The sequence below is a fragment of the Myotis yumanensis genome, unplaced genomic scaffold (assembly GCF_028538775.1).
Source record: "Myotis yumanensis isolate MYYU_CA2020_CCGP unplaced genomic scaffold, mMyoYum1.0.hap1 SCAF_3, whole genome shotgun sequence".
Taxonomy (NCBI): Eukaryota; Metazoa; Chordata; class Mammalia; order Chiroptera; family Vespertilionidae; genus Myotis; species Myotis yumanensis.
Genome location: NW_027223754.1, coordinates 192,972,711 through 192,990,958, shown reverse-complemented (window position 1 = coordinate 192,990,958; position 18,248 = coordinate 192,972,711). Strand labels below are relative to the sequence as shown.

Genomic DNA, 18,248 nt, shown 5'->3' with positions numbered 1-18,248 from the left:
TAGAGCCAGAGACAAGGGGCAGGGAAGGGGGTGGTTAGAGATCAACCAAAGGACATGTATGCATGCATATTAGCAAAACCAATGGATACAGACACTGGGGTAGTGAGGGCTTGTCCTTGCGGGTGGGAGTGGATGGGTGTGTGTGTGTGTGTGAGAGAGAATTGGGGAAAAAAGAGACATATGTAATACTTTAAACAATAAAAAAATATTAGAATAAAAAAAGAGAGTATTATCTGGAGGTTGTAATTTTTCTATACTATGGAATGTATTACCATAGGTAATGGGTATTTTGCTTTGGGCAATATTGGAAGGCCACATTCAGGATCTGTCTGCTCTTTTAATTAAACTTCAGTTAAATTTCCCCAAGAATCACAGACTAGAATATAAAATAGGACTGCTTTTGAATATGGATTATTTAGTTTATTTTTATCAAATATTTTCACATAATTCTAACTTTATTATTTCTTCTTTGAAGACCTGTCACTCCATTTTTAAAAAATACATATTTTTGTTGATTTCAGAGAGGAAGGTAGAGGGAGAGTGACAGAAACATCAATGATAAGAGAGAATCATTTATTGGCTTCCTCCTACACACCCCACACTGGGGATAGAGCCCACAACCCAGACATGTGCCCTAACTGGGAATCAAACTGTGACCTCTAGGTTCATAGGTCAACACTCAACCACTGAGCCACAATAGTTGGGCTGCCACTCAATTTTTTTTCTATTCTTTCACCAAAGTGAAAAGGAAGACAAATACCAATAGGACGGAGGGTTAAGTCCTGGAGGGTTAAAAAGGAGGGTTAAGTGATAAGTAACTGGTTAGGCACTTAAAGCATAGAACTTACTGATTGCTGTAGATTATGGACATTTAGGTGGGGATGAAGCTACCTTTGGAATTTGTTCAGAACTGGTCCTTTGTTTCTGTTTACCAGATTAAGCCTCTTGATAATAAGGGCAAGATGCTATTACACTTTCCACATTCTGACAATCCTCTCTAGTTAGAGCTGAATCATATGCTGAACGGTTATTGGATATACAGTTATTTAGACATGAAGAAGCCTTAGAAATCACCGACTCTAAACTCTTCATTAGACAGATAAGAAACTAAGGCCCAAAGGGGATAACTGGCATACCCAAGGTTAGTAGATCACAGCTTAAATTAGAATCCACATTACTTGATTTCCACTCTGATATTCTTGCCACATGCCTAAGTGCTTGGCAGGTACCTATGAGTAAACCAGTAACAACTAGCTGTGTGCTTTTAAAAGTACAACTGTATTATTCTTTGATTACTCAATAACCATCTATACTCCAGCACCTGTGCATAGACACATACACACCCATGTTTATTTGCTTATCTTTCTATCTAAAAGCATTTAGATTTCATTTTAACAACAAACTTCTCTCTCTCTCAAATCAATAAATAAAATTTAAATACCCCCACAAAACAAAAGTAATTCTTTATTTGCTCTATTTCAGTCAAGTGATCTTAGTAATAAGCAACACCTTTGTAAGCTTAGTGTTAGTGACTGATATATACACCTACTGACTGACTGGTGAAACCTGCTACAAAAGCTGAAAAGTTATGACACAACAAAAGACTTGACTTTGATGTCACCAATCCCCTTTATTGTCATGCCACAGGAACTAGACGCTCATAGGTTATCCCCAGTCTCTTAGCCCAGGAAAAGTTAGTCATCCATCAGTGTCAAGCCCACAGGAGTCTTTTAAATCTGATGTGATGGCAAAAGGGATGTCAATGTTATTATGTTTGAACACCTGGATTATAGTATTTGTCTATATTACTAGAGTTTGTTTAAATGGTCATATAGTTATTTTACGTTATATATTTTCCCCCCTAAAAGTTCTACAAAAACTTAAAGATTTAAAGAATGTTAAAGCTAAAAGAGGCTAATGACTAGTATGCCTTCATTTTCATGGAACAGAGACAACAGATGTCCAGGCTGATGTTGAGGTGCTTTAAGGCATTGAAATGCCTTACCAGGCAATTTTAGGCATAGAATGACACCCTTGTTGTCTGTATTCAGTGCATTTTATCACATTTTAATTCTTTTTAAGGTAGTAAACCACATGGTTTACTTCTACCCAGATTATCTGATAGATTCAGGTCACCTCATTTTATTGCACTTCACAGGTGTGTTTTTTACAAACTAAAGGCAAGACCCTCCACCAGAAAAAATATTACAACTTACTTATTGCAATACTTGCTTTATTGCAGTGGTCTGGAACTGAACCTGCAATATCTCCCAGATATGTAGGGATATCCCTTTATTTGGATCAAGAGTAATCTAGTTTAGAAATTCAGTTCTAAAATGAAGGATAAAAATCACATGATCATATCAATGGATGCAGAAAAAACTTTTGACAAAATCCAGTATTTATGATAAAAACTCTCAGCAGAGTGGGAATAGAGGGGTCATACTTCAACATAATAAAGGCTATATGTGACAACCTACAGCCAATACCATACTCAATGGGCAAAACTAAAAGGGTTTCCCTTAAGATCAGGAACAAGACAGGATGTCTTATTCAACATATTACTAGAAGTCCTAGCCACAGCGATCAGACAAGAAGAAAAAATAAAAGTCATCCAAATTAGAAGGGAGGAAGGTAAAACTGTCATTATTCACAGATGACATCATATTGTACATAGAAAATTCTAAAGACTACCAAAAAACTGCTAGATTTAATAAATGAATTCAGCAAAGTAGCAGGATACAAAATTGACATCCAGAAATTGATGGTATTTTTATACAACAATAAACTCTCAGAGAAACTAAAAAAAAGTAATCCCATTTACTATTGCAACAACAACAAAAAATAAGATACCTGGAAATAAACTCAACCAAGGAAGTAAAAGACCTGTACTTGGAAAACTATAGGGCACTGAAAAAGAAAATAGAGGAAGATACAAACAAGTGGAAGCATGTACCATGTTCATGAACTGGAAGAATTAACATAATTAAAATGTCCATACTACTCAGAGCAATCTATAGATTCAGTGCAATTCCTATTAAAATACCAATGGCATATTTCACAGATCTATACCAAATATTCTAGAAATTTATATGGAACCAAAAAAGATACCAAATACCACAGTGATCTTGAGAAAGAAGAACAAGGTTGGAGGGATCACAATACCAGATATCAAGCTATACTACAAAGCCACTGCTAGTACTGGTACAAGAACAGGTAGATAGATCAATGGAACATAACAGAGAACTCAGAAATTGACCCAAACCACTGTGCTCAATTAATATTTGACAAAGGAGGCAAGAGCATACAGTGAAGTAAAGATAATCTCTTCAATAAATGCATTTGGGAAAATTGGATTGGTACATGCAAAAAATGAAACTAGAATACCAACCTACACCACACACAAGAATAAACTTAAAATGGACAAAAGACTTAACTGTATGTCACAAAACCATAAAAATCCTAGAAAACATTGGCAGTAAAATCTCAAATATCTCACGTAGCAGTATTTTCACCGATACATCTAGGGCAAGAGAAACAAAGGAAAAAATAAACAAATGGGACTATATCAAACTAAAAAGCTTTTGCACAGCAAAAGAAACCAACAAAATGAAAAGGGAACCCACTGTATGGGAGAACATATTTGCCAATGATACATCTGATAAGTGGTTAATTTCCAAAATATACAAAGAACTCATACAACTTAATACCAGAAAGACAAACAATCTAATTAAAAAAATGGGCAAAGGACTTGAATAGGCACTTCTCCAAAGAGGACATAGATAGATATATGAAAAAATACTCAATGTCACTAATGACCAAAGAGATGCAAATTAAAACCATAATAAGTTATCACCTCATACCTGCCAAAATGGCTACCATCAGTAAATCAACAAATACCAAGTGCTGTTGAGGATGTGAAGAAAAGGGAACCCTAGTACACTGCTGGTGAGAATGCAGACTGGTGCAGCCACTGTGGAAAACAGTATGGAGTTTCCTCAAAAAATTAAAAATGGAACTGCCATTTGACCCAGGAATCCCACTACTGGGAATATAACCTAAGAATCCTGAAACACCAATCAAAAGGAATATATGCACCCCTATGTTCATAACAGCATTATTTATAATAGCTAAGATCTGGAAACAGCCCAGTAGATGAGTGGATAAAAAAGCCATGGTACATTTACACAATGGGATACTATGCGGTTGTAAAAAAGGAGCTCTTAATCTTTGTGATAGCATGGGTGGACCTGGAGATTATTATGCTACCCGGACAGTTCTGAATATTCTTCTTTTTTTAATCCTCACCAGAGGATATTTTCCATTGATTTTTAGAGAGAGTGGAAGAGAGAGGGAAAGACAGAAATATCGCTATGAGATAAACACATTGATTGGTTGCCTCCTGCATGAGCTCCGACCAGGGCTTGGGCCAGGGAGGAGCCTGCAACAAAGGTACATACCCTTGACCGGAATCGAACTGGGGACTCTTTGGTCCCCAGGCTAACGCTTTATCCACTGAGCCAAACTGAGCCAAATGGGCTAGGGCCGGACTGAATATTCTTTCACCTGGTTTTAAACTATAAAATCCCAGGCTCAAGCCTCTAATCTGGGGAAGGGAAATTTTGGCCCAAAATTTAGCTAAAGTAAGCCTATAGCAACTTTCAAAAATAAAGGTCTGTGAGTTGTATCCAGTACTCTCAGGGAAAAGCTGATTTCCCAAAACTGAAGCTACTAAAGCTTCAGTTTCAAGGCCCTTTAAGGCCACAGGGGTGGGGTGTGAGGTGGAGATGTAGGTGGATGTGGGAGGGAGCAATATGTTTATACTGACATATTTTTGTAAAAGTTGTAAGGTATTTTTGTATTTTTTTTTTCTTAAAGAAGGCCCCCAAGATTATATAAACTTCAGGTCATACAAATCCTGGTTATTTAAAAAAATAATCTACCATCACAACAAAAGTAGGCATATGCCAGAAATTTCTGTTACTCTCAGAATTCCCAGTGGAGAAAGGGTTCTTTGGTCCTTTAATCCAGTTGTGACTTGATCTGGCCTAGGATTGTCCACGGGTTGCCCTGTCACACTGCCAAGTGGCTAATTAGCTGCTCTTTCTCCAATGCTCCCAAATACTTGTCCTGATAACTTCTTGTGTTTAAGAGTTGCTAAGTCTAATCTTTGTAAATACAAACAAAGTAGGTGAGACTTTTCTCAGCAGGTATTTCAGCAAATAAAACAATAAACTGTTACCCAGCTAAAATTTAATAGGAAAAAAAGATAATAGCATCACACTGTCTAGTTGTCGGTTGGGTCCTCTCTTCCTCTGTGATATACATAGTTCCTTTTTTTAAAAAATTAATTTTTTTTTTTTTTTTTTTTTTTTTTACTGATTTCAGAGAGGAAGGGAGAGGAAGAAAGAGAGATAGAAACATCAATGATGAGAGGGAATCATTGACTGGCTGCTTCTTGCCCATTGGACCGAGTCCACAACCCAGGCGTGTGCCGTTGACCAGAATCAAACCTGGGACCCTTAGGTCCACAGGCCGATGCTCTATCTACTGAGCCAAACTGGCTAGGGCTACATAGTTCCTTTTTATTCTTTTTTTTAAAAAGTGTACAATTCTGTGGATTTAGTATATTCACAGTGCTGTGCAAACATCTCTACTATCTAATACCAGAACATTTCCATTGCCCTAATAAGAAACTCCATCCGTACCTCTTAGCAGTCCACTCCAAATTCAACCCTCCTCTCATCTCCTGGCAACCAGCAGCCTACTTTCTGTTTTTATAGATTTGCTTATTCTGGGCATCTATATACTAGTATATAAAAGCCTAAGTGACTGTCTGACCATTCCCCTGGTAGCTGTGATGCGCAATGACGACCAGGGGGCAGACGCTCCAACCAGTGGAAGAGGGAGCCTGATTCCTCGTGGAATCAGCCGTGGGTTAGGAGGCTGCTGGGGCACTGTCGGCCCTGAATCTGCTTCACCCGCACCCCGGACCCAGAGAGGAGGGAGCCCGATTCTGGAGTGTGTCACCTGAGAACCACCCTCTCACAATCTGGGACCCCTCAGGGGATGTGGGAGAGCTGGTTTCTGCCCGATCCCCGCAAGCCAGGCTGAGGGACTCCACTAGTGCATGAATCAGTGCACCCGGCCTCTAGTTTCATATAAACGGAATCATACAATCTGTGGCCATTTGTGTCTGGCTTCTTTCACTTAGCATAATGTTTTCAAAGTTCATTCATGTTGTAGCATGAATCAGTACTTCATTCCTTTTTATGGCTGAATAATATTCCACTGTATGAATATAACATTTTGTTTATTCATTCACCAGTTGGGGTACAATTGGGTTGTTTTCACCTTTTAGTTAATATAATAATGCTAGGAACATCTGTATACAAGTGAGCATATGCTTTCAATTCGTTGAAGTATACTGTATAACTAGGAGTGGAATTGCTGGGTCATACTATAAATTGTTTAATTTTGAGAAACTGCCAAACTGTTTCCACAGTGGCCACACATTTTACATTCCCACCAGCACAGCATGAGGGTTCCAATTTCTCTACCTCCTTACCAATGCTTGTTTATTTGCAACTTTCCAAGTGCTTATTGGCATTTGTATGTTTTCTTCAGACAAATGTCTATTCATATCCTTTGTCCATTTTTAAATTGGGCCATTTGTCTTTTTATTGTTGAGCTATGAGAATTCTTGATATATTCTAGGTACTAGATTCTAATCAGATATATGATTTGCAAATATTTTTTTCATTCTGTGGGTTGTCTTTTCACTTTCTTGTGTCCTTTGATGCACAAAAGTTTTTAATTTCGATGAAGTCCAATTTATTCTTGATCATTTAAGCTGGAAACAATCAACTCCTTTCTGTATTAGCATCTCAATATTACTCTAAGATTTAGGAAGAATCTTCAAAAAGTAAAAAAATAAAATAAAAAAAAATTTAGAATAAGATAAAAATATGAATACTTTATTATTATTATTTTTTAATCCTCACTGGAGGATATTGGTTTTTAGAGAGAGGGGAAGAAGGGAGGGAGGGAGAAAAGGAGAGGAGGAGAGAGAGAGGGAGAGAACACTCATCAGTTGCCTTCCATACATGCCTCTATAGGGGATCAAGCCGCAACCTAAGTATGTGCCCTGACCGGGAATCAAACCTGCAGCCTTTTGGTATACAGGATGATCCTCCAATCAGATGGGCCCCACCGGCCAGGGCTGAATACTTTAAAAATATAAAACAAGAGGGTAAGACTTGGAGAAATTTGGAGCTTCTAATGAGATGATGACCTGGATTCCAATAATTACTGTTAGGCTCTTGATATAAATAATATAAATGCACGCTATCTAGGAGCTCCCATGTTTAGCTTTTGTTTCCAACTCTTTCAGAAGGGCCAATGAAGACTTAGGAAGTAGAGTCAGATTACCCTTTAGCTAAAGAATGAGGATTTCTAGTAGCCCTTATGGTTCAATATTTTTGGCTAGGGCCCCAGTATATTTGTACTCAAACTATAATCAATTTTGTCCACTTTGTCTGAATTATATGCCATAGGAGCCTTAAAACGTACTATTCCAGTTGGCCTTTTCTTGCTGGCTCGCAAAGGGAAGTTTTATATTTATGGATAGTAATCCAGAGTGGTGTCCAAGTTTATCGGAGTTTAGAATTGCTATCATAGCAGAAACTGAAAACCTCAAGCGCTATATAAGCCATAGCCATTTACCATGTCTACATGGATGCCACTTCTCATTAGGGCATATACAAATATACAGCTATTAAAACTTTAACATCCTGGGACCTCAGATCTATATATAATATATACATATGAATCCTCAGTTTTTTAAATAGTGAATTTGTGTGTGTGACTTAAAAAACTTAAATTTATTCTTTCACGAGTCTGGAGGCTAGTAGAGGAAATCAAGGTGTTGGCAAGGTTGGTTCCTACTGGTGGCTTTGAGGGAAAAGTGTTCCATGCCTTTTTCCTAGCTTCTGGTGACAGCTAGTGATCCTTGGCATTCCTTGGCTTGCTTTATTTCTGGCTCTTTTGTCATATGGCCTGATCCATGTATGTCTATGCCTCTGTCTCTCCTCTTATAAGGCCTTCTTAGATATTGAATTTAGGACCCACCTTGGTCCCATATGATCTCATCTTAACTAATTACATCTGCAAAGACCCCATCTCCAAATAAGGTCACATTCTGAAGTTCTGGTAGACTTGAATTTTGAGGAACATTATTCAACCCAGTGCAGACCCCTATGAAGTTAAGGTCTTTCATGAAAAACTTTTGAAGATTATGCTTCATGAATTAGTACAAAGAGCCATCCATGTGCTCTAAGCCCTTGGAAAGCCTGGTGTGGCACCACAGCAGATCTGACTACACTGTTAGGCTTCCAGGAGTAGGTCTAGTCCAGGTGGAGTTTGTCAAGCAGAGGGGAAGGTCACCTTGCCTCTGGGGTTCTCTCCTGTTATAATGAATTATCTGCAAAATTACTATCTTACATTAATATTTTATGTAGCAGATAGATCATGTATACTTTTCTTATGAAAATGCCATAGCAACATGAATACATGTACGAAAGCATCTTTAATGGACAAAAATTTTTTTATTTTTAAACAGCCTATGGTTAGAGTGGGGCATTTAAATAATCTACACGATGACTTTATGTGATTCAAGAACAAAACCTGGGTCTGACCATTTTTGGCCCAATTTTCTACCCACTTTCTGACAAACTGTCCCTATGTTACAATGCAATGACATTTCTATCAGAAGCTTCTCTTGCTAACAATTATGGTGCATTGTACTTAAACAGACTCTTTCATTCAAGGTGTCCATTGTTTCATAAATCTCAATTACCTTCATAGGGAATAGGGAAGAACTTAGATTTGAAACCAGGCCATTTTAGGCCAAAGGGAGATTCTTATCCAGAAATTATCCTTATTTTTAGTGTCTTATTTGCCCCCCACCTTCTCATTTTGAAAATAGGGAGAAATAAATATTTATACAACATCTTTTGGGCTATACAAGTTATAGAAAGGCTTTGGTGTTCTCTAGGAAGCTATTATTGCTTCACCAAGAGAACTCCAAGTGGGTCCTAAATCTCCTTGACTTCAGCAACTGCTAGGAAAATGTCAACACACACACACACACACACACACCCACCCACCTTAAAAACTCTACAAAGACAGTTTGCTTAGAACAATTATCCTGGCAGTCCTAAGTAGGACACGTATTTTTGTTGAAGCTACTAGTCACAATTTATGAATTGTATTAAGAAATGTGAAGTGATCAATTAGGAGAATGCTGTATTGCTCAAGGTGGCTGATGCGAAACAGAAAAGGAAATATGGAACTAAATAGTTCCAACAACCTTATGAAAAAAATGCCTCTATATTTAACCTTCTCATCAAAAGTGTGAAACAAAATGGTGTAGGTAATGATAACAATTATGATAATAAAAATGATGATAATAATGTGATTCAGTAATAAAAATAATGTTTGAAGAATAATAAGAGATGTTTGCAAATGGAAAAACTAAGCCATAAAGAATCTGAGAGCATTTTGTTTATTCCAAAGATCACAAGTTACAATGACATTTCAAAAAGTTTAAGGTACTATCAGGACATCAAGTTTTACAAAACAGATACTTGAAGAAATAGAGTTATGTGCTGCCTTAACAATGGGGATACATTCTGAAAAATACATCACTATGTGATTTCATCACTGGACAAACATTACTTACAAAGAGCCATCTGTGTGTGGCTCTAAACAAATCTAGATGGTATAGCCTATTACATACCTAGGCTACAGCCCTGTATAGCATATTAGTGCACAAAACAATACCTGATTAAATCAAGAGAAAATGACACAATCAAGAGACACAGTAAACACAACGTATTAGGCTGCTGCTGGCATTACACAACATAGTGTTTTACAGAAAACTTTTTTTTCATAAGTAGAGAAGTACTCTCTAAAATAATAAAAAGTATAGTATAATAAATTCATAAACCAGTAACATAGTTGTGTATTATCCAGTAGTATCTACTGTACTAACTATATGTGTTGTACTTTTTTTATATGACTGACAGCACAATAGGCTTGTTTACACCAGCATCCCCACAAACGTGAGTAATGTTACGATAGCTACATCATTAGGAATTTTTCAGTTCCATCATAACCGTACCGGACCACCACTGTATATGTGGTCCATCTTGAACGAAACGTTGTCATGTGGAGCATGACTGTTCACTAAATCAGTGATTCTCAAAGCTTCAGGGTAATTGTATAACCTGGAGGGCTGTAAAACAGACCACCGGGCCCATCCTCAGGGTTTCTCATTCAGTAGGTCAGGGGTAGACTTGAGATTTGCATTTTTAACCAGTTCCTAGGAGATGCTGATGCTGCTGGTCCCAAGACCACACTTTGAGTCTCCTTGGAAAGGAAGGAGATGAATACTTATTGAGGGAAGAGAAAGAACAATTATTTAAAACTACCCTGGGGTAGGTTTGGTCAATTTATCTCATTTAGTCCTCAAAGCATCTCAATGAGCAATGAGATGCATCTCAAACATGAAGTTTTGTGCAATGTAAGATTCTGGAATGTAGAAAATGCTTTTCCAGGCAAGAGGAGAATTAAAAAATCTGTACAAAGGCTACAGTTCTCTAGAAATAAGAAATTTATATTATTTTTAAAAAATCATGTAAATTTTGCATCTTGTTTCAAAATATTGCTGCTTGTTATGAATGAAATATAATTAAAAAGTATTTATCAGATAAACTGCCTAACTCTTGACCTCAATTCTTTAGTAAGATTGGCCTTTGGGAACATGAGGAAATGAATGGCTTAAGTTTAGTAATTATCTATTGTGAAACAGGTAGTTCATATTTAATCCAGAATTTGCACTTAGGCCTGCAGGTCTCTAAAAACAATGCACATTCTACCACCTTATCCTGTTTTCCCACCGCACCCCTCTCCTTCCACCTGAAAGGTCTACTGAGTTTTTCTCTACTGTTCCTTTATGAATCCTTTATTGTTCTGGCCAAAATTGAGTACTGCTGTTCCGCAGATGTGTCTCACTCTTCCTCATCTTCACATATATACTCATTATTCTCTGCAGCTGGAAAGCTCCCCCTTTTATCTCAACTTGACCAGAATCTTCCATACCCTTTAAGGTCCAGTTGAAATGCTATTTCCTTTTTCTAAAAAAATATGTTTTATTGATTTTTTTACAGAGAGGAAGGGAGAGAGATAGAGAGTTAGAAACATCGATGAGAGAGAAACATCAACCAGCTGCCTCCTGCACATCTCCCACTGGGGATGTGCCCGCAACCCAAGCACATGCCCCTGACCGGAATCGAACCCGGGACCCTTCAGTCCGCAGGCCAACGCTCTATCCACTGAGCCAAACCGGTTTCGGCTGCTATTTCCTTTTTAAAGACCAAATCCTATGTTTTAAAAGGCTGTTGGACTGCCTTGGCCAGCGTGGCTCAATTGGCGGGAGCATTGCCTCATATACCCAAAGGTTGGTGGATTCAATTCTCGGTCAGGGCACATATACAGGCTGCAGGTTCCATCCCCCGGTCGGGGTGCATGTGAGAAGTGTGAGGAGTAACCAATCCATGTTTCTCTTTCACAGCAATATTTTGTCCTCTCTCTAAAATCAATCAATCAGTCAATCAATAAAAGGCTGTTGGACTGAACACCTCCAGTGAGTTCTCATGGCTGTCCAGACAGATTTAATATCAGTGGGTATGTAATTATTTTTGTTAAATTAGCTTGTGCATATAATCTCATAGGCCTTAATTTAGACATGCCTCTGCAAAGAAATGATTCTATTTGACATTAAAGTTATACTGGCATTCAAAACATGAAGTTTTGTGCAATGTAAGATACTGGAGTGTAGATAAGTAATTGGAAAAATATATCTAAAAGAAATCCCCAAACAGGAAGATTTAGCTTATGGTGAAATTTGTGGCTATGGATTAAAATAAAGATAGTCTAAAAAGGTGGAGTATATCTAGACTTTTGGAATTGAAAAAGGGGACTTGAAAGTCATTTAAAAATCACCCCCTAATTTTTTTCCACCTTTAAAAAAATTATTTATTGATTGATTTTAGAGATAGGGAGAACATTGATTTGTTGTTCCACTTTATTTATGCATTCATTGGTTGCTTGCTGTATGTGCCCTGACTCCCACAACCTTGGTGTATCTGGACGATGCTCTAACCAACTGAGGTACCTGGCCAGGGCTTAATCACCCCCTTATTTCATAGTAGAATTCTTGGACCCTTCTTTTTATTATGGTCAGAAGTCCCATTTGTTTATGCTGTTTAATGTCCATCTAGCTTATCTTTGGTGTCTTTACATTGTCATTGCAATGCTACTGGAAGAAAGCCTTTTGCATTGAAAACTGGACTTGGTTCTGAAGGGCCAGACCTGACTTTGGTCCAAAGGGAACTAAACTGTAAAACCTCCTTTGATTTTAAATGTTGCTAACCCCAGTGATGCTAATTTTAAACCTCTGAGGAATGAATCCTTACCCCCAAGTGCAATTTTTGATCAGTCGAACAGCCCAGCCACAGTCATGGCCAAGGCTAGAGAACACTCATACTAAGCAGGGTGGCCATCTGCTCTATTTGGCCACCTCCAGCTTTGGAAGCCGAGATAGCTCATATGCTGATTACATCTTGGTTTAACCACACAGAGTGAAGAGAGAAAAGATATCAGGGCATTTATCTTTTCCACTCCCACATGCTCCTCCCAATTTTCATTAGGTAAAAAGCAAGGACTCCAGAATTGGGTAGAAATGGGTGTGACCTTAGGCAAGTCACTTAACCTCTAAAGATGTTTCCTATTTGCACAAAGGAGATAACAGTACTGTAATCATCTTATGGGTAACTGGCTGGTTTAGGTGGGGCACTGTTGAGCATTTCTAACAATGTCTGAAACTGGTAGGTAGCAAACCCTTAATAAATGTCAGCTATCGTTATCAACAAAGGAGGTAGCAATATACTCCATCAACATGAATTAGGTTCTATTATCTCCTAAAAGCTTTTCCATAGCATTTTATTCCCTCCCTGATTCAATTATATCACCATGATCTCCCAAAACTGTATCTTTAGCTCAACTACTTTTTTTTTTAATCCTCACCCGAGGACATTTTTCCACTGATTTTTAAAGAGGGAGAGATAGAGAGAAACATCGAAGTGAGAGAAACACATCGTTTGCTTGCCTCCTGCACGTGCCCCGACCAGGGCCTGGGCCAGGGAGGAGCCTGCAACTGAGGTATGTGCCTTTGACTGGAATCTAACCTGGGACCCTTTGGTCCGCAGGCTGACGCTCTATCCACTGAGCCAAACCTGCTAGGGCTAACCCAACTTCTTTCCTGAGCTTAAGATTAGGCTTCACAATTCTCAACACACCCAGAGGTGCCCTTAAAACCTAAAGCAAATCTAAAATTAGATCATTACCTGGCACTGAACAATGTCTGACTTTCCTCTTGACCTCCCTGCATATGTGAAAGATACTGTCATTTTTCTAGCTACCCAGGCAGACGTGTTTTTTTTTTTAACAACTTCTTTATTCTTCATTTAATCAGTTGCTAAATCATTCATTCACACATTGACTTACTCAACAAATATTTATTTCTAACAAATAAGTACCTTTTCTATAAGCCAGGTACTGTGTTAAACTCTGAGTATATGGTGTTAAACAGAACTTACATGGTTTCTATCCTTAATTTCAAATATATAATTACAAATTAGAATGTATACTTGGAAGATTTCAGTCAGTATGAGGAAGTGCAACAAGGGACATACTTTAAAGAGTGTCAGGAAAGAACTTTCAGAGGAAGTGACAATTTGAACAGACAATTTGAAAGATGAAAAGGACTCTATCAGGTGAGTAATAAGTGAAGAACTTTCTAGGCAGTGAGATGAGCAGGTGCAAAGGCTCTGAGGTAGGAAAGGGCTTAATGTCTTTTCTAAGAAACTGAAAGGAGGCCAAGTGGTTAAAAGGTTGTGAACTTGCTTGAGATGAGGCTGGAGCAGCAGGCAGGGGCTTACCAGCCACATATGAAAGCCTCAAGGGTTCTGAGTAGGATAGGCATAGGATCAGACCACCCTGGCTGCTTTTGGAGAATGGACTGGAGGGGGCAAGTACAGAATTAGAGACCAGTCAGGAGACTATTTGGGTGGTTCTGGTGACTTATGGTCAGTGGCTGTGGTGATGGGAGAAAAGTGGATGTCTCTGAGACACAAGTTGGAGGTAACATTGATTGGACTTAGTGATTGGGATGTGGGGAGATGACAAAGCTGATTCTTGCGTTTCTGCCATGAACAGCTTTATAGGTGGAATTGTTTAGAGCAGTGGTTCCCAAACTTATTTGGCCTACCAACCCCTTTCCAGAAAAAATATTACTCAGCGCCCCCTGGAAATTAATTTTTTAAAAATTTTAATAGCAATTAAACAGAAAGATATATGTATTAATGTTTCTACTTTTTTCGTAAAATATAGTAAAGAAAGGTGTAAATTAGAAACATTGAAGTTTATAATTATGAAACTATTTATTGAACTCAGAATAGAAAGGTAATACAAAAAAAGTTAAAACAAATGCACCTGTGGCCATCACCGCCCCCCTCTGGATCGCTGCAGCGCCCACCAGGGGGCGGTAGCGCCCACTTTGGGAATCACTGGTTTAGAGTCTACCTCTCAAAAGATTCTATATTCCGAAAATACCCTTCTTTTCCCTCATAGTGCAACTGCCTTGCTTCCAAATCATTATAACTATTTAGATCGTGTTTCTTCTCATTAGTTTCCCTACCTCTTGTCTATGTCCACTTCAAATTACCCTTCACTGTATTATCTTCTATTCACCTTTCAAATATTTCCAATGGTTCCCTATTTTCTACTTAATTAAGTACAAACTCCTTACCTTTCCAGTCTTATTTTCCACCACTTCTCTACTTAAGTTCTGCTTTAGTCAAACCGGACTGGTTGCTGCTCCTTGAAAGTGTCATGACACATTATTACCTCAGTGCTTTCGCTCATGCTGTTCCTTCAGTCTTATCATCTCAATCTGTTGAAACCTTATTCAACTCTCAAAGTTCATTACAGGTCCAATTTTTAAATCTCATAAAGCCTGGTAATTATCTTATGACCCTCGGATACCTGCCTTTTATTGTGGTTATTAGAATACTAACCTCATGCCCATTCCCTACCCACTAACAGACTGCATATAATGCCTTTGAGTGCATAGGTCTATTACTCATACTATACCACTGCCCTTGCCCAAGCATAGTGCTTCACTCACTGTAGGTATATTTTATTGAATTTATTTGAAACAATTCATGTTCTTATGCTTAAAAGTGATGAGATCCCAGTTGTTGAAAAGAAGATGTTTCCCAGTAGCATTTGCCAGCACCAGGGCTCATAGCAAAATTCATCTTCCACCAAATTCCCTGCAATCATACACAAGACATACACACACCCCTTTGATAGATTCTTCTGGTTGTTCACAGTATTCCGAAGTGGCAATCTTCAGGAGCTTGCCCTTTCCTTGGAATACTGAATATTAAAAATTGCAGTCTCTAACTTGGGATTTTCAAGCTACTTGTTATATTCCATTAATGGGTCATGAAATAAATTAGTAAGTCATAAACAATACTAAAAATAAAAGAGAAAATAGCTAAACACACTGCCTCCAATAAGGATAAGTAGTGTTTCCTGGAACTTTTGTTTAAAGTACATGTTTAGCCCTGGCTGATGTGACTCATTTGAGTATAGTCCCATGCACCAAAGGGTCAAGCTGCCAGTTCAATCCCGTCAAGGGGTATATAGGAGGCAACTGATTGATATTTTTCTCCCCCCCCTTCCCCCCGCCCCGCCCCAAAACAAAAAAAACACATCCTGGGATAAGGATTTAATACATAAAATACATGTTTACACATATGTGTGTATTGGGTCATGAGGTAAAACATATTTCTTACCATGGGTCAGAAGGGGTATGGTGTAGAGAAAACAATTTCCCAGTCAGTTGTATGCCCTATGATAGTACATAGCAATAGTCCACCAGCACAAGAAGGATGAATTCCAAGTCTTAATTCCAGCTCTGGCTTCATTTAATAGGCTGCCCCTTATAATTTGTTGCTGCTTGTATTTATAGTTGAGAAATCAACAGTGAACTTCCTAACTAATGTAAATACTCCTAATTGCCAATCCCAATCCCAACAAACAACTGGGTCAGAAACAAGGTTGAAGGAGTGGGAAGTTAAAAAAGCTAGCGTGGCACAGAGAACCCTAGATGGGGGTGCTGATAAATTTGGGTTGGGCAATACTGAGGTCACACAACCTAAAGCCCCTTCCACCTCTAAAATTTTATAATTCTACAAGGGAGGGAAAAGGCGACCTTTATTTGGAAGAAATAAAGATCATCTTGGTTTGATATATAATAGGCAAAAGAAAATGATATTAGCCAAGGTTGTTTAAATATGAATTAATGCCTCTTCCATTATCTAGATCGGGTTAACACTCTTAGGTGATATTATATGTCAATGTCTCTACTGACTACTATTGGATAAATTCCAAACTTCTTTCTGGCATTTAAGACGTTCCACAACTGCCCAACTTCATCTCAAACTTCTTACTGTTCAGTTCTCTAACCCTCTCGAACCCTCGGCTCAGTCATGTTTGCTTAAGTCTTAATTCATAATTCTTCCCCACCCCTACTCTTCTAGCTAAAGTCCCATAACCTTCATACAACCTTCCAACTACTCAAATATTTATACATCAAATCTTGACCTTTGAATTTCTACAGGATTTTACAGCAATCCTATCAAGGAGGCACCATAGTTTCCATTTCACAGGTAAGAAAATTGAGGCCCAGACAGGTTAAGTGGCTTGCCCAGGGTCCCAGTTTCTAAGCAGCATGCTGCTTCCACATATTAAAAAAGCCATGGAGGAAGGAAGCAGTAAAGAAGCCTATAAACCAGTGATAACACAGCTCGTTGTGACACAAATTCAGATACACCACATCCTTTGAATCATACTGGTAATGAACGCTTGGGGTAGCACGGATAGTTTATAAGGGGGTTGTCAGTCCTGTTTCCCAAGCCTAGTGTTAGGACGATATTCCAGGGTAAATGACAGGTGGGTGGTTAGGGAGAAGAAAAGTCATATGGCATAAGAATCAAATATTAGAAATGGGACAGAAAAGCGATGAAAGCGTAACATAAGCGGGCCAAGCACAAAACAGATACTCAAAACAGGGGGCTGCGGAGGCCCACAGAGCTAAAATAAAATCCTTAAGTTAGGGGGCCTACGCTGCCGATAAGGAGCGCGCCTGTGAGGGCTGATAGAGCATTAATAACAGACAGCAGTGCACATGGCCAAAGAGTAGAACTCCAGAGCGACAAATAAGGGCAGGTCGTGGGGACACCGGGAGGGTGGTGGCGCCAAATGAAGGGTACAGCTGGGGTCGACGAGAAAGGTGAAGAGGTTCAGAGGGCACAGCAGCCCCGGACTCCAGACAAGATCTGCCTTTCAATAAATAGCCGGTTGGTGTGTTTTCGCATTCACACATGCACCCTACAAAGCCCTCCCGCTGGCTCCGGGAAGACGGGGAGGTTCCGTCCCCATTCCCCGCGGACACCGCGAGAGGGCGGAAGGAGGCACGAGGGTCCTTACCCAGGAAGATGGAGATGATGAGCCGCAGCGCCTGTTCCGACGCGCCCAGGGACGTCGCCAAGTTGTTAAGGCTCAGCTCCTGGAAACCCCACTGCAGCACCCTGGTCGGCTCGGTCGCGGTTCCCACGTCCCCCTCAGCAGCAGACGCCATCTTAGCTCCGGGCGCCCCCAAGGGACCCCTCAGCTCCGTGCGCCCCGAATGTGGGCACAGCCCTGTAGCTTCACCCCCAATTCCGGCCCGGAGCCCGCCCCCGGCGTGCGCATTGGCTGCAGACCCGCCCAGTGGCTCCAGGCGCTCCCGGCTATTGGTCGGTCCCACCGGGGGGCGGGGCCTAACGCAGCAAGGTAGGCAGAGGGCGGGGCGGAACGTTTGCAATGCAAAGGTGACTCCGGCCCAGAATGAGCTGGGCGCTCCCCGGGGGGCGGGGCTTGGAATCGGAAACTAGAGGAGTGATTGGAAAGGTCAGAAGCCGAAGGCGAGGTGGTGGCACAACTCGGTTCTAACTGTTCAGGGGAGGAGTCGGTGAGGGCGAATGTCCGGCCGGCTCGTGCGCTGCCTTCCCATT

At 39.7% G+C, this 18,248-nt stretch overlaps 1 protein-coding gene across 1 annotated transcript in view; it reads right to left on the bottom strand.

Annotated features, from left to right (window-relative positions):
* Positions 1-17,909, bottom strand: part of LPCAT3 (lysophosphatidylcholine acyltransferase 3) — a 38,076-nt gene extending 20,167 nt beyond the window's left edge. The window contains exon 1 of the mRNA XM_070410747.1: positions 17,683-17,909. Within this exon, the coding sequence (XP_070266848.1) occupies positions 17,683-17,833 (151 nt within the window). The 5' untranslated portion in view covers positions 17,834-17,909. The remainder of the gene's footprint in view (positions 1-17,682) is intronic.
* Positions 17,910-18,248: the final 339 nt, after the last annotated feature.